Here is a 15,604-nt window from a genome sequence, read left to right as displayed (position 1 = left end):
CTAGTAAGTTCTAGGTCTCTCAGACAATAGTGAATCAGTTTAAGGAAATTTTATGGATTTCCACCCGTCAATCTTGACAGCTGGAGTGTGCACATCCAATCCGAATACCTTGTTAGGCATACAGGACTCTACTTTCTGACACTGCATATATTAATAACTCCTGCACAAACTCTTCTTTCAACTTTCTGGCTTCTGGTCAAGTATCCATCCCTAGTCCACATGCCCTAGAAAAACACAGGAACCAGTTTCAGGACGTGGTTATCCACCTAGCACCCTACGCTCCACCCCGAGACTACCCTCCTCTCGCTCTAGCCCAGCCCAGCCAGGCGGAGCCGAACACTGCCTACTACAGTCCGGCTCCGGCTCTCGGAACTTCCCCTGCCCACTCCGTTCACGTGAACAAGACCCCGCCCCCTCGCCCGGCGCTCCACCAATCAGCAGCCCCCTCACCCAGGATCCGGTCTCCAACGCTCCTCTTTCAAAAAGTCAGCTCACTCCTCCCGCCTCAGTCCCGCCCCTTTCCTACCTCTCCGCCCCGCTGGCCCAGCTTCCCAAATCCCCGTTCCCTTCCTCCTCTCCCGTTGCCCTCTCCCGCTCGCAGGCTTCGCCCCGCCCCACCCGGGAAAGCGCGCTCGCCCTCTTCTCGCGAGATTTGAGCGTCCCCCTCCTCCAGCCGCTGCCGCCCGCCTCCCCCTCCTGTCCTCCCCCCCTCCCCCCAATCTCTCCACTCTCCGGCTCTCCTCCCTCCCTCCTCCCCCCTCCACCCTCTGGGCCGGATCTCGTCTCGCTGAGGCGGAGGAGGAGAAGGAGGAGGAGGAGGACGTTCGGCCTGCGCAGTGAGATGTTTGTCCGTCGCCGCCGCCGCCGCCATCGCGGAGGAGCGCGATAAAGGGAGCCGAGCCGGGCGTGAGGGGGACCCCGCGGAGCCGCCGCGCCAGCGCAGTCCCCCAGCCGAGCCCGAGCCGCCGGAGACCGAGCCGCCGCTACCCCCGCCGCGGCCGCCCAGGGGCCGGCCAGCTCCCCAGCCCAGTCCGGGGGCCGCGCCGCCGCCGCCGCCCCCAGCGTCGCCCCTCGCCTGCCCGCCCGCCTTAAATGTGACACCGGCGCCTCGGAGTGCGACCTGAAGCCGCCGCCGGGGAGGGGACGAGCACCATGTCGAATCTGAGCAAAGGCACGGGCAGCCGGAAGGACACCAAGATGCGGATCCGGGCCTTTCCGGTGAGTCTCTTCTCGGCGCCCGGGACCCCGGGTCGGGGGGCCCGGCCGACAGCCGCACGCGAGGCCCGGGCTGAACTCCCCCCCAACAGGCCGCAGGCCCGGCCTCCCATCCCCCACGCCGCCGGCCGCGGGGCGCGAGCCTTCCCGGCAACGGGGTGGCGCGGGGCCCCGGCGCGGCCGCCCTCCGGGGCCGTTCCCCGCGCCCCCGGCGTCCGAGGCCGGCGCCGCGCCCCCGCCCAGGAGCTGCGCCTCCGGTCGCCCCGCGGGCGTCGGCTGCGGCCGGGGCCCCTCGGCCGGTCCCGGCACCTCGCCGCGCTCCTGGGGTGTAGGCCCAACCCCTAGCACCCCGCTTCTGCTCGGTCCCCGGGACTCCCAGCCCTGCAGGGACGGGGACCGTCTACGTCCTCCCGGTGTGGGGCGTGTGTGTAACTTTTCACGTGAGGTTTCGCAGCAGTTGAAAAAAAATCACCATGCCTAAAGGATGGCCTGCTAAAAGATGCCGGGGACAGACCTCTCCCGCTCTTCCCCTCCCCAGGAAGGGCTCCGCCGTCCACCTACCTTCTACGCGGTGACAGACGTTCCGCGTAATGCTCTGTAGTAATACACTAACAACGTCGGTGTGTTTACAGAATCTTTCATCCGCAACCTTCCAATGCACTTTACAAACTCTCCTGTGCAGGAATGGCCTAGCCACTCAAGGGGAAGTAAGACAAAACAAATGAGACGATTGGTTCTTCATTTCCTAGCCATGGAAGCCCAAAAGAATAAGTAGTCACCACCGTGAGTTGCTTTACTCTAGGTTTTAGTGACAGCAAAAGTATTTTTGTTTAGAAACTTTTTTGGCCTTAAATTAAGTCATACCCCTGCGGTGTTTAGTATTATATGGTATAACTTTGGATGTCGTATCTGAATCAGATAGCCAGTGGCAAGCAATTAGAGTGTACTCTTGGGACAGAGAAACTGGACATACTTGCTCATGTCGCTTCTGTAACAGGTAGACGTCAAGGTGGACAAACTAGCAATTGAATAGAAGATTTTAAACCAGGAAAACTAGAGAAGAAGCTGTGGTTTCCTGTCTTAGAATCACAAGCACGTTATATTGAGTGGTGGGGGGCGGTGAAGAGGGTTTGTATTCACTTCTTAAAGCATGCTTTTTCTAAAGTACAGTTTGCACTTTAGAGGAAAGATTAATGTAATTGTCCTAGTTGAGTAAGAAACCGACCTAGAGAACTTGAGGACCTCCCTGAATTCTTAAAATTTAGAAGGAAAAAATACACCTGATGCAGAATTCCCAGATGGTAATAAAAATGTTAATACCTATGTGAAGACTCTTCGGATTTTATGTAAATAAAGATAGGATATAATCAGGAGAGTTACATGTTTTAATGCACATTAAAGGGATTTTGAATTTCTGAAGTTTTTTCCCTAAGTAATCGTGAGAAAGTACAAAGAAAGTAACAAATGTTGACAGAAGAGCACTAATGAAGTTAACTTGCACGTTTTCCTTTATAATGATAAACAGTGAACTGGGTTTATGAATTTGTGAGTAGTGATAGTTTTCCTACTGAATCAGTTCCTACTAAATGAGCAGAATCTAGAATTATTCAGAATTTCAAATAGTTTTATACATTTTTAAGAAAAGTTTGCTATTCTTGAAGTCTGACTTCTAATACAGATTATTGTTAAAAGGTGGAATAGCTCACATTTGACATCAACTCACTGTTGTGGATATTCTGATTAATCAGCTTTATCTTTATCTATGTGTAATCAACTCTTTGATCTCTCGGTTTGCCTGTCCCTACCTGTTCTTCCACTCCCTCATTCATTTAGGAAGTACTGAGGACTGTGTGCCAGGTACTGTTCTGGGGTCTTGGGACGTATCAGTATAGCTTCAGAGAACAATATCCCTCCTTTCTGGATCTTGTATTGTTGGGAAGAAGCTGTGGGAGAGAATTTTGTTGTTCTTTTAGTTAAAGAGTATCAGAGTATGTGACAGGTTACCACACAGCACTGAAACTGACTTTTTTTTTCAGGCACATTATGATCATGAACTAATTCAGACCTTTTCTTATCTGTAATTTGTTGCCCTCTTAAGTTTCTCTAAAATCCTTAAATGAAGTTTGCAAGTAGCTAGTGTTTGATATTCAGTACTTAGTATCTGCTAATTTTTAAAAGTGTCTAAGAGTTTTTAATTTTCTCATGGGTATTAACATCACTCATGAGTAGTTCCTACAATGAGAACCATTGCATTTTTTAAATATGTAAGTTAAAAAATCATAGTTCTTTGAACTTTCATTAAGGATGGCTACATAAAACCTCAGTGGTGTGATTTCAGTGATTTATTTGGTAAATGAATACTTAGAGTTTCAGAATTTTTTTTCCTTCCAGGTTAGCAGTCATTTACCTAACTGTAGTCTGCATGGATTGCAAGTCAGAAGTAATAAATGCCTGTTATCCCATAAAGAAAATATTTTGTGTGTATTCATGTGTGCACACTTAAAACTACTGTATTTTACCATTTGAGATAAACAACTATTCTAAGGGAAATTATAGTGTAAGCAGAGGCCTCAAATACTCCTTTCAGAGTGTTTTATAAAACTGATCTGTGAAAAAGTATAAAAATATGTTTGAAGATTGTTTTATCTTTACAAAATAGTAAGTGATGGTACAGGATATTTTGTAAATGTGTAAACCTACCCCAGCTGTAGTCTCATCAGTAAAATCAGGTTCTGAGAAGTTGGTTCTTTTTAAGACAGAAAACAATGAAGAGCTTTTTGTATGTAACAGATTGATGATGGAGGAAATATTTTATTCCAGTTTGTAAACTTTGCTGCAGTGAACAAAATATATAGCATCTCACATCTTTTGGAGTTTTTTGGTACCCACAGTGACAGCAAGGGACACAAAACTTTTTTAAGAAAGGAAGCTGTAGTTGTGAAACTCCTGGAAACTGTGGCTTTGGACCAAAGAATGCTGTCCCAAGAAGTTCCTGCCCTTATCTCCTTGCTGTTGCCATGTGTCTCACTCCTGTGCTTCAGTTTCACTCTGTAGGATTAGTTGCTGTCAGGTGAACTTTTTGTTCTTACCTTTGTAATAGTCATTCCTCACCGTCTGTACTGTAGTTGGGTAGTTTGTCCGCATGGGCTTGAAAAGCTTGGTTGTATTGGACGGGGGGATATGGTTGAATGGAAATACTGGTCTCTCCTCTGACTTGCCTTTTTTGACTTAGACTTCAGAGTTTAGGAGACAAATTGTGAAAGTGATTTTCATTAGAACATTTTCTGAAAATGGTTTGACTTACTGGTTTATAGAAGCATCCTCAGTCATGATAAGGAATCTCTGGCTGTGATGTGCATGCAATAATTCTAGATGAGCACCACCTGTGTGGCATGGACAATTAGAGAAGTTATTGTTAAATGGAACCCACAGAATGACTGATACTCATTTGTTATGTTCTTAAATACTTAAGAGCACAAGAATTTAAGGACAAGAGGGAAAGTTAATGTTTTTGTTTCTCCTAGCTCTAGTGTTATTTGTTAGATTTAAGGGAACAGCTTTAATGTTCAAAATAGGTTTTTTTTATTTAGAGTAAGTAGCTAAGGCAATGGCAACCCACTCCAGTACTCTTGCCTGGCAAATCCCATGGACGGAGGAGCCTGGTAGGCTGCAGTCCATGGGGTCGCTAGGAGTCGGACACGACTGAGCGACTTCATTTTCACTTTTCACTTTTATGCACTGGAGAAGGAAATGGCAACCCACTCCAGTGTTCCTGCCTGGAGAATCCCAGGGGCGGTGGAGCCTGGTGGGCTGCCGTCTCTGGGGTCGCACAGAGTCGGACACGACTGAAGCAACTTAGCAGCAGCAGCTGTTGCCTAAACTACCTGGACTGTACATACAGAGAGATTGAATGAGAGTTTTGCAAATCACACAGGGCGCAGAATTAACCTCTAAGCTTGGTTTGTTTTTTATTCTTTAGTATTTTCTTATAGGGATGTTATGGAGATATAGCATTCATTAAAGTATTGCTTTCACTTAGACTGAATTTTTTTGTATTTAATGGTTTCAAGACAGCCAGCTGTGTTATAGTTAGTACCTCACAGGCTTTAGAAGCTTAAAAATAAAGATACAGTAGTTACAAAGTGTCTATTTTGTATTGTCTTAGAAAGCAGTTCTGAGGAGCCAAGAAAATTATTACTACCAAATTATTAGTACTAAAGTTATTGAAATTGAAACAATTTTAATAGTATAGAGTATAATGTGAGAATTTGACTTGTTAAAGAATACAATAGTCACACAATAAGTTCATTCAAACGAAAAAGAGAAAGTTTCATTCATTAAATGTAGCTAGGTAATAATAGTGTTTTCTCTATTTCAACAAGATTATATAATTAAGGATAGAAAAAATAGTGTATCTTCCCATTGTGTTATAAATTGGGAGACCTCAGAGATAATTTTTTGCTGTTATTCTGAAAAAAATTATCTGTTAATCTTAACAGCAAAAAAATTTTGCTGTTAATCTTGGTGTTAGCAGTTTTGCTAGATTTTTATATAAGTTATTGGACAGTTTGTAGCTTTAAATAATGGAACTTTCATTATAGTTCCTATTTATCATTATAAAGTCAACAAAAAAGGTGCTACTAGTAAGAAATCACTGAGCTAAAACATGAATTACAGTTAATGTCTATAAGTATATTGTGAAAATTATTCAGTTGTAGTCTAGCAAAACTATGAATTCATTTTAGTAGCTTTTCTAGTTATAAAAGTGATGTATATTCATGATAGCTTAATAAGTATCTGAACATCTAAGTAAGGTAATAAATAATCACCTGTAACCCTGCCACTTGGAAGTAAGCCATATTAACATTTTGATGTGTTTCCTTATAATCTTTCATACATGTGTAAGCACACAGTAAAATTGAGGTACCATCTTTTTATATACTGCCTTTTAAAAAATACAGTATCTTACTATACATTTATTTCCATATTAAATATATCAAAAACATGATTTTGAATCACTACCTAATACTCTGCAGTACTTTGGCTTATCCATTTCGTTGCTGACAGGCTTAATTGATTCCAGTGAATACATGCTTTCTCTATTACAAACAATGCAACTGTGATTATTTAGGAGCTTCTCTGGTGGTTCAGACAATAAAGAATCTGCCTGCAATGCAGGAGACCTGGGTTGAATCCCTGGGTAGGGAAGATCCCTGGAGAAGGGAATGGCTCTCTACTCCAGTATTCCTAGCCTGGAGAATTCCATGCACAAAGGAGCCTGGCAGGTTATACAGTCCATGGGGTTGCAAAGAGTTGGACACGACTGAGGGACTAAACAGATTCACTTTTTCACTTAAGATTATGGAGTTACTGGACTCAACATAACTGATACACTGACCAACCACACTGACCTCCAGAAAGGTAGGAATAATAATAGTTCCACTTGCAGAATGCTTATAATGTGCCACACACTGCTCTCTGTGCTTTGCATGTGTAAACTAATTTAATTTGCATAAGTCTATAGGATTCTATCATCATCATTTTTACAAAAGAGGTCTTGAGACGTTAAGTAATTTGCTTAAGGTCACTTTGCTTGGAAGTAGCAGAACCTAAGGTTCTTTTTAACCTAGGCAGTCTGGCTCTAAAGTGCATGCTTTAGGAATTAATTATATCTCTCAAGGTTGTACTTCTACCCTGTAACAGTGTCTTAGATAAGATATCTTTAATTTCATAGGTGAAAAAATAGTACTTGAATGTTTTAATTTGTATTTCTTTGCCTACTTAAAAGAGTAAAACTATGGGTAGTCTGTAGGGAATTTTCATGTAGTTTTACATTAGAGTATTCAGCATAGGTTTTAGAAACCTGACTAAAAAGTAAAGAGACTAGAGAGCATAATAGTTAAGAGTGTGGGCTCATACACTATCAGAGTTTGAATGTCAGCTCTACTTTTTTCTAGTTGTGTTATCTTTAACAAGTTACTTAACCACTTCTAACCTCAGTTTTCTCCTCTGTAAAATGAGATTGTAGGACTTTACATGGCTGTTGTGAGATAGAGAGTCAAGCATTAGAACAGGACCTAACACACAGTGAACAATTGTTATACCAATATTTAGTCATGATTCTGCCACAGTTTTGGAGAAGGGAATGGCACCCACTTCGGTATTCTTGCCTGGAAAATTCCATGGACAGAGGAACCTGGTGGGCTCCCATCCATGGGATCACCAGGGTTGGACACAACTAGGCGACTGACCACTCATGCCACAATTTATATGTTAAATAGAAGGTTAGTTTTGCAGGTAATTTTATTTGCTATACTGTTATTCTAGTGATGCTGCCAGTTTTGGGTACTTACATTTTTAGAACTTATATTTTGAGAAGCTTGCTGCTGCTGCTAAGTCACTTCAGTCGTGTCTGACTCTGTGTGACCCCATAGACGGCAGCCCACTAGGCTCCCCCGTCCCTGGGATTCTCCAGGCAAGAACACTGGAGTGGGTTGCCATTTACAGACTCAATCTGTGGACCACATTAAGGAATCAGTCTCAAAGTATATAGGCTTGATACTGCTGGGGTGTTTCCAAAGAATGCCACTGGCTCTTGTAGGGTGGGGGTAGATTCAAAAGAGAAAATACAATAGTGATAGTTACTCATTGGGGTAAGTGTATAACCTTTCTGGGATAACTTTATTGAAGGAGTAAACACTGACTTGGTGTGTACATTCTGATATGTACATTGAAGTAAGTGTTAGTTGCTCAGTTGTGTCCCAACTGTTTGGGACCCCTTAGACTGTAGCCCCTCAGGCTCCTCTGTCCATGGGATTCTCCAGGCAAGCCGGCTGCCATGTCCTACTCCAGATACGTACATTAAGTGTTTATCTAAAAGTACATTTTGTTTTTATTTCCTTCCTTCTTTTCTTCCACCCTCTTTTTTTTTTGTTTCATTCATGAACTAGGTTGTGGTTCCTGCCCGAAGTTTATACCAGATCCCCTTTTCAATCTTGAAGTGTTAGACACAGTGTGGATGGTTAGTGAATGATTGATTAAATGAGAAACTAGTCCTTGAAGCCAAACCGCAGGAATCGATAACTTAGCTAAGTCGATTCTGGGAGTATTCCAAAATACTTGAACTCTTTTTCAGCTGTAAGTGAAGCCTTAATTTGTAGGTCATTAATGATCATGTGGCACTTTTCCTTAAAGGTTAGTTAGCCTAGTCTCCTAAAACAGTGACTTGAAAGTAAAGATGTAGGTGTGTATTGGCAGTTACTTTGGATTACGTGTCAGAAGACTTACTTGCTAGCCTAGTCTTTTATGTTCACTAGCTTTCTCTACATTTTACTCCCTCCACCATGACTTCCTCCTCCCAGCCAGTTAACCATACCCGGTAAGGCCCTTCTTTCACGGCAGATTGACTACCATCTGCCATCTCTACCTGTTCTGGGAGTTCTTTACCCTCTTTTCATCTGAAGTTTACCTTTGACCTGAGGATACAGGCTTATCTTCTTGAATTGAGGTGTCCTATTTCCTTAGAATCTGTGAGTCATTGGGCCCAGATGCTAATGATTGCCGCATCTATCACTCTTGTGGCTTGGGCCCTTCTGTACCATTCTTTGAGTGATTCCTATGACTGTCTCCTAACCTCTTACACATGCTCCCTCAGTCATTGAAGACTTGCATGCGTTCGTCACAGATATTCTCTCTAGTTTAAATTGTAACTTTATACAGTGCGTGTGGGCAGACATTCATTCATTTATTTTAATGTATGTTTATTGTGTGTTCCTACTGGTACTAAATAGTAATGATGGGACAGATCTGGCCTCTTGTCTATTACTGTGGTCTTCACTCTGTCTTGAAACTTGTTATCCGCTACTTTAGAAATCTTAAAACTTCATACTACATTCTGTCCTAGCTCCTTCATTTATTAGATGTAGGACTTGAGCAAATCACTTAACCTCTGCCTGTTTCCTCTTGTAAAAGAGAAGAAAACAATAGTACCTACCTCATCAGGTAGTTGTAAGGATAGGGTTAATACATACACAGTTCTTACAAGTGGCACATAATAAACACTATAAATAAATGCAACCTGTTCTTATTGAATTATTCTATCCTACGTGTTGCTTGTTTTCTTCTCACATTAAATGTGCCCTGGAATCTCAAGAAGACCCTTTTCATTCTCCCAGGCTGTGGGGCCTGATACCAGTTGCCACTTCTTTCCTGTTTTCTCCCAGGGCAAGGCCAGAAATATCAGCAAAAATCATCTTGAACCATTCCATTCGTATGTCTTCACTGCTCATATTTTTTAAGACTATTGGGCACTCCTGGAGAAAATTCCAAGATTGTGGTCTCTAACCTTGCTGGGCTTTTCAGTGCCTCTGGGCAATTTTTTGTGTCCCTGTGAGCTCCGGCTCCCTTTTTCCTGCTTGAACTATTTCAAACTTTAGTCATTGTCCTCAAGCTCTTTATTGAGAATTCTCTTCTCTCTCTTCTTCAGGAAACTTAACTACCAAAGTTATCTTGTGTAAGTACCTTCAGCTTTGATCTCTTTCAATTTCATTCATTAACCTGTATCTTTACTTATTCTCAACTCCTTCCCTTGGGTCTCAGAGAAGTAAGATGTTCCTTTTTCTGTCTTCTCTACCATGGTAACTACCATTCCATCTCCTTTCATAGCCCCATCTTCAGAGAATAGTCAGTATCTCCTTTATTAGAATGTGATTTTCTTTAGAGAAGGCAGCAGGGCTCTTTGTACTGATCTTTGTCAGTGCTTTACAGTAACATCCAACAATATTGAGTGAATGAGCTGACAGACTCTTTCTAGTTCGTTTTCCCATCTTTTAGATGGGCACTATAGCAATCTTTCTCACAGATTAATTGTGAGGAATAAAAGAAATAATATTAGAAAGTGCTTGCTAATAAACAGTAACATCACTGAGACTGCTAAAATCATTTTCTAATCATAAAGTTAGTATTTTCAAGCATAAAAGTAGTGTGTTCATGTAGAGCAGGTATTATCAAATTACAGGGTCTCTGTGCTTAGTCGCATCCAACTCTTTGCCACCCCATGGATGGTAGCCCGCCAGGCTTCTCTGTCCATGGGGATTCTCCAGGCAAGAAGACTGGAGTGGTTGCCATGCCCTCCTCCAGGGGATCTTTCCAACCGAGGGATCAAACCCAGGTCTCCTGCATTGCAGACGGATTCTTTGCCATCCGAGCCACCAGGGAAGCTCTAGGACCCAGGAAGCCTAAGAGGGGTGGAGTGGGTATCTTCAGAAATCTCCCTCTCTAGCCATTTAGAGCCATTTTTGTATTCTTTGCATAGAAGATTTCATTTTTAAAAGTTCTCTGTTGTTTTGAAATCAGTGAGCAATCCAGCGTGTTTAAAGTTGAGAGTCCTACTTTCCCAAGTTGATGCCATTAATGAGAAATTGAGAACAGTCTGAAGTTGCTTTAACCACTAATCCAGAGCCTTTTGCTACAAGAAAACATTCTTTCTTTTTTTAAAGTTGAAAATGAAAATTTGTTAATTTGACTTTCATTTATTTAAGTGAACTTTGAGTAGGGCATGGAGCTGAGTTTGCTCTTTAGATGAGAAAGGTTATGGCTAAGCAAATGAATAAAGACTTCAAGAGATATCTTTTACCTACTTTAAGAAAATACAAGATTCCTTAGAGATGCTTTTCTGTAAAAGCAAGCCATCATTTCTAAGAGGAATGTTTTAACATACTGATTGCAAGTCATTCTTACCTGAAGCAGCTCTTAACTGAGCAATACTTAGCCTCTTCTCTTCTCCCTATCCTCTTGAAAGTAATAATGAAAAACTTTTCCCCCTTTCCTTTTCAGTTTAATAGTATGAGAAGTTGCTTTATAAGATTAATAACTGCATCATGTTGAATGTCTACTTTGTGCTAGGCTCTGATTTAGGCTCTTGGAACTGTAATTATCTCAGATCCTCACAACAGTCTTTAGATGTTACTTCTGAAGGACTGATGTTGAAGCTGAAACTCCAATACTTTGGCCACCTGATGTGAAGAGCTGATTCATTTGAAAAGACCCTGATGCTGGGAAAGATTGAGGGCGGCAGGAGGAGGGGATGACAGAGGATGAGATGGTTGGATGGCATCACCAACTCAGTGGACGTGAGTTTGGGTGAACTCCGGGAGTTGGTGATGGGACAGGGAGGCCTGGTGTGCTGCGGTCCATGGGGTCGCAAAGAGTCAAACATGACTGAGCAGCTGAACTGAACTGTTTTAAATCTGTCCTGTGGCTCAGAGTGAAGTGAAAGTCACTCAGTCATGTCCAACTCTTTGTGACTCCATGGACTGTAGCCCACCAGGCTTCTCTGTCTATGGGGTTCTTAAGGCAAGAATACTGGACTGGGTTGCCATTTCTAGTAAAATAATGTGTATTACATATACACCTGCGGAAGGGCAGAGCTGGGATTCAGATCCCAGGTGTATCTGACTCAGAAATTCATGTTCTTTCCATTACATCACACTACCTTAATTATATCCAGTCAAAAACTTGCTAGATTCTGAAGAAGGAAATGGCAACCCACTCCAGTATGCTTGTCTAGTAAATCCCATGGACAGAGGAGCCTGGCAGGTGGGGTAGCATGGAGTCAGACACAACTTAGCAACTAAACTGCCTTGCAATATGTAATAAAAGTACTGGTTTTTAAAAAAATTTTTATAGTTTCTGAAATATTTATTTTCCTAACAGGAATATATTGGGAAGTTAATTCTAAGCTTGCCATTTAAATGATTACCCAGGGGTGGATCCAGGGCCCCTGAAGCTTATACACTTCAGTACTCTCTTTATAAAAAGAACTTAGAATTAGTTTCCAGGTGTTGGAAGTAGCTTTTGTAAGTTTAAACCTCTGTAGATTCAAAGTGTGTGTACCTCTCAGATACAAGTTTTAAGAACTTTGACTCAATGGAATCCTATGTTCAGTAAAATTTGACTATTTTATATTGCTTAAGGGGGTCCTCGTGTGTCTTGACTTTAATAAAGCAGTCAAAATAATAGCCTATAAGAAAGATACATTAGTTGATGTATTTCTAAGTTAACACTTTGCTTTTTAAGTTGAAGATTCATAGGACACATTTTTAGACTTTTTTCGGTTATTAGAAATGTATCTTGTTAAACATTTAAAAAAGCGATTCCTTGAGGTTAATGTGTTTAAGTGAAAGTGAAGTCACTCAGTCGTGTCCTACTCTTTGCTACCCCATGAAGTGTAACCCACCAGGCTCCTCCATCCATGGAATTTTCCAGGCAAGAATACCGGAGTTGGTTGCCATTTCCTTCTCCCCAGAATCTTCCCGACCTAGGGATCAAACCTGGGTCTCCTGCATTGCAGGCAGATGCTTTACCATCCGCTGCTGCTGCATCACTTCAGTCGTGTCTGACTCTATGCGACCCATAGACGGCAGCCCACCAGGCTCCCCCGTCCCTGGGATTCTCCAGGTAAGAACACTGGAGTGGGTTGCCATTTCCTTCTCCAGTCATAAAAGTGAAGTCGCTCAGTTGTGTCCGACTCTTAGCGACTCATGGACTGTAGCCTACCAGGCTCCTCCGCCCATGGGATTTTCCAGGCAAGAGTGCTGAAATGTGTTTAAATACCTTCATAGATAATTTTTTGTGTCTCAGAATATACTAAGAAGTAGGTTAAACAGTGTATGAATTTTGGAGTACAAGGATCAGATACTTTAAAATAGTTTGCTTTTCTTCATGCTATGTGCAAATGAGATATGAAAGAAGTGTATTATTTTGATGAGCGTTGTTCAGTTGCTAAGTCATGGCCAACTCTTTGTAGAGGACATGGGTTCCCTGTCCTTCGCTATTTCCCAGAGTTTGCTCAAACTCATATCCATTGTGTGGGTGATGCCATCCAACCATCTCATCCTCTGTTGCCTCTTCTCCTTCCCTCAGTCTTTTCCAGAATCAAGGTCTTTTTCCAATGAGTTGGCTCTTCGCATCCAGTGGCCAAAGTATTGGAGCTTCAGCCTCAGTCCTTCCAATGACTATTCAAGACTGATTTCCTTTAGGATTGACAGCTTCAGGAGACTCTTGAGAGTTCTTTTCAGCACCACCATTTGAAAACATCAATTCGTGGACTCTCAGTCTTCTTTATGGTCCACCTCTCACATCCATACGTGACTACCGGAAAAACCACAGTTTTGACTCTATGAACTGTTTTCAGCAAAGAGATGTCTGCTTTTTTTAGTATGTGTTGTTTGCCATAGCTTTTCTAAAGGAGCAAGCGTCTTTTAATTTTATGGCTGCAATCACTGTCTGCAGTGATTTGGAGCCCAAGAAAATGAAATCTGTCATTGTTTCCACTTTTTCCCCATCTGTTTGGCATGAAGTGATGGAACTGGATAGCATGATCTTAGTTTTTTGAATGTTAAGTTTTAAGCCAGCCTTTTCACTCTTTCACCCTCATCAAGAGACTCTTCAGTTCCTCTTTACTTTCTGCTTTAGAATGGTATTATTTGCATATCTGAGGTTGAGATTTCTCCCGGCAGTCTTGATTCCAGTTTGGGATTCATCCAGTCCAGTATTTCACATGGTCTACTCTGCAGATAAATAAGCAGTGTGACGGTATACAGCCTTGATGTACTCCTTTTCCAATTTTGAACTAGTTCACTGTTCCATGTCCGTTTCTAATTGTTGCTTCTTGACCAGGTTTCTTAGGAGGCAGGTTAGGTGGTCTGATATTCCCATCTCTTGAATTTTTCAGTTTGTTGTGATCCACACAGTCAAAGTTTTTAGCATAGTCAGTGAGGCAGAAGTAGATGTTTTTCTCGAATTCCCTTGCTTTTTCTGTGAGCCAACAGATGTTGGCAGTTTGATCTCTGGATCCTCTGGCTTTTCTAAATTCAGCTTGAATATCTGGAAGTTCACAGTTCATGTACTGTTGAAGCGCAGCTTGAAGGATTTTGAGCATTACCTTGCTATCATGTGAAATGAGAGTTTGAACATTTTTTGGAATTGCCTTTCTTTGGGATTGGAATGAAAACTGACCTTTTCCAACCTGTGGCCAGTGTTGAGTTTTCCATATTTGCTGGCATATTGAGTGCAGCAGCACTTTAACACAGCATCATCTTTTAGGATTTGAAAGAGCTCAGCTGGAATTCCATCATCTCCACTAGTTTCGTTTGTAGTAATGCTTCCTAAGACCCATTTGACTTCACATTCCAAGATGTCTGGCTCTAGTGAGTGAGTGCACCATTCTGGTTATCCAGGTCCTTAAGACCTTTTTTTGTACAGTTCTTCTGTGTATTCTAGCCACCTCTTGGAAGCAAATCTCTTGTGCCTCTGTTAGATCCTTGTCGTTTCTGTCCTTTATTGTGCCCACCTTTGTATGAAATACTCCCTTGATATCTCCAGTTTTCTTGAAAAGATCTCTAGTCTAATAACAATTAATTTGATCCTATTTGTTTTCATATTTTAATTGTTAAAAGCTAAAAAGAATTTAGAGAGAATCTGTTCTAGATCTTACGTAATAGATGGGGGACGCGGAGAACTGGAGAGGGTGATTTACCCAGAGGATACTCATGTCTTGAATTTATGGAAGAACCATGGCTTAAAAGCCTGGTTTCTGGTTAAAAACTCTTTAGGCCAAACTAAAAAAAAGTATATAGCCTTGATAATTTGGTGTTAATATTAACCTATTAATTATTAATTGATTTTGTAGTATCAGACACTCAGGTGATTTGAGTTAACATGGTTTAACAGAAGGATCCTTAGCTCAGGACTCAGGGATTCCTTCATTGCTTTAACTAACAGAATAATTTTGGATAAACTCCCTAGCTTCAGTTTCTTCATTTGTAAAAATTAAGAGATTTTAAATTGGGGTTTCCTTAGGCTCATTTTTGTTCTTAAAATTTCAGTCTAGAAACTGAAAGCTGGTGTGTTCTCCTGTGCCCTAGAACATTCTGTGATGTTGCAAATGTCACCTGTCTTTTCAGCTTTAGAATTTCTTTAGAATAAGAATGGTATGTTTCAGTGATGATGATTAAATGCTGATATAAAGGAGTGGAAAAGTTGATTATGTTCTTACATACTTTTTTTTGTGTAAGTTGGTATTTTAGAGAAATTTTGAGATGTGTTGTCAGATTTTTGTAATAATTTTATGAGGTAGGCCTTTTGCTGCATTATCACATTTGGTTTATAGTTAGTCATTCAAAGACAAAGTTAAGTAACTGTAGCAGCTTATACTGTTTTACTTTTTCTTTTTTTTTCCCCTCTTTGGATTATGTGTAACTTATTCTGGTGTAAACTAATTTGTTATTGTCTAACCGTTTATACAGCTGTATGCATTATTTCCCAACCCACGGATCAAACCCAGGTCTTGGGCATTGCAGGTGGATTCTTCACCAGCTGAGCCACAGGA

At 41.8% G+C, this 15,604-nt stretch overlaps 1 protein-coding gene across 1 annotated transcript in view; it reads left to right on the top strand.

The window, feature by feature from the left end:
- Positions 1 to 1,072: 1,072 nt before the first annotated feature.
- The window catches only part of CUL3 (cullin 3), a 104,981-nt gene continuing 90,449 nt past the window's right edge, over positions 1,073 to 15,604 (top strand). Inside the window, exon 1 of the mRNA XM_052658593.1 lies at positions 1,073 to 1,218. Within this exon, the coding sequence (XP_052514553.1) occupies positions 1,153 to 1,218 (66 nt within the window). The 5' untranslated portion in view covers positions 1,073 to 1,152. The remainder of the gene's footprint in view (positions 1,219 to 15,604) is intronic.

The sequence above is a fragment of the Budorcas taxicolor genome, chromosome 2 (assembly GCF_023091745.1).
Source record: "Budorcas taxicolor isolate Tak-1 chromosome 2, Takin1.1, whole genome shotgun sequence".
Lineage (NCBI taxonomy): Eukaryota > Metazoa > Chordata > Mammalia > Artiodactyla > Bovidae > Budorcas > Budorcas taxicolor.
The sequence above is the reverse complement of the archived record's forward strand: the minus strand, read 5'-3'. Positions and strand labels throughout refer to the sequence as shown.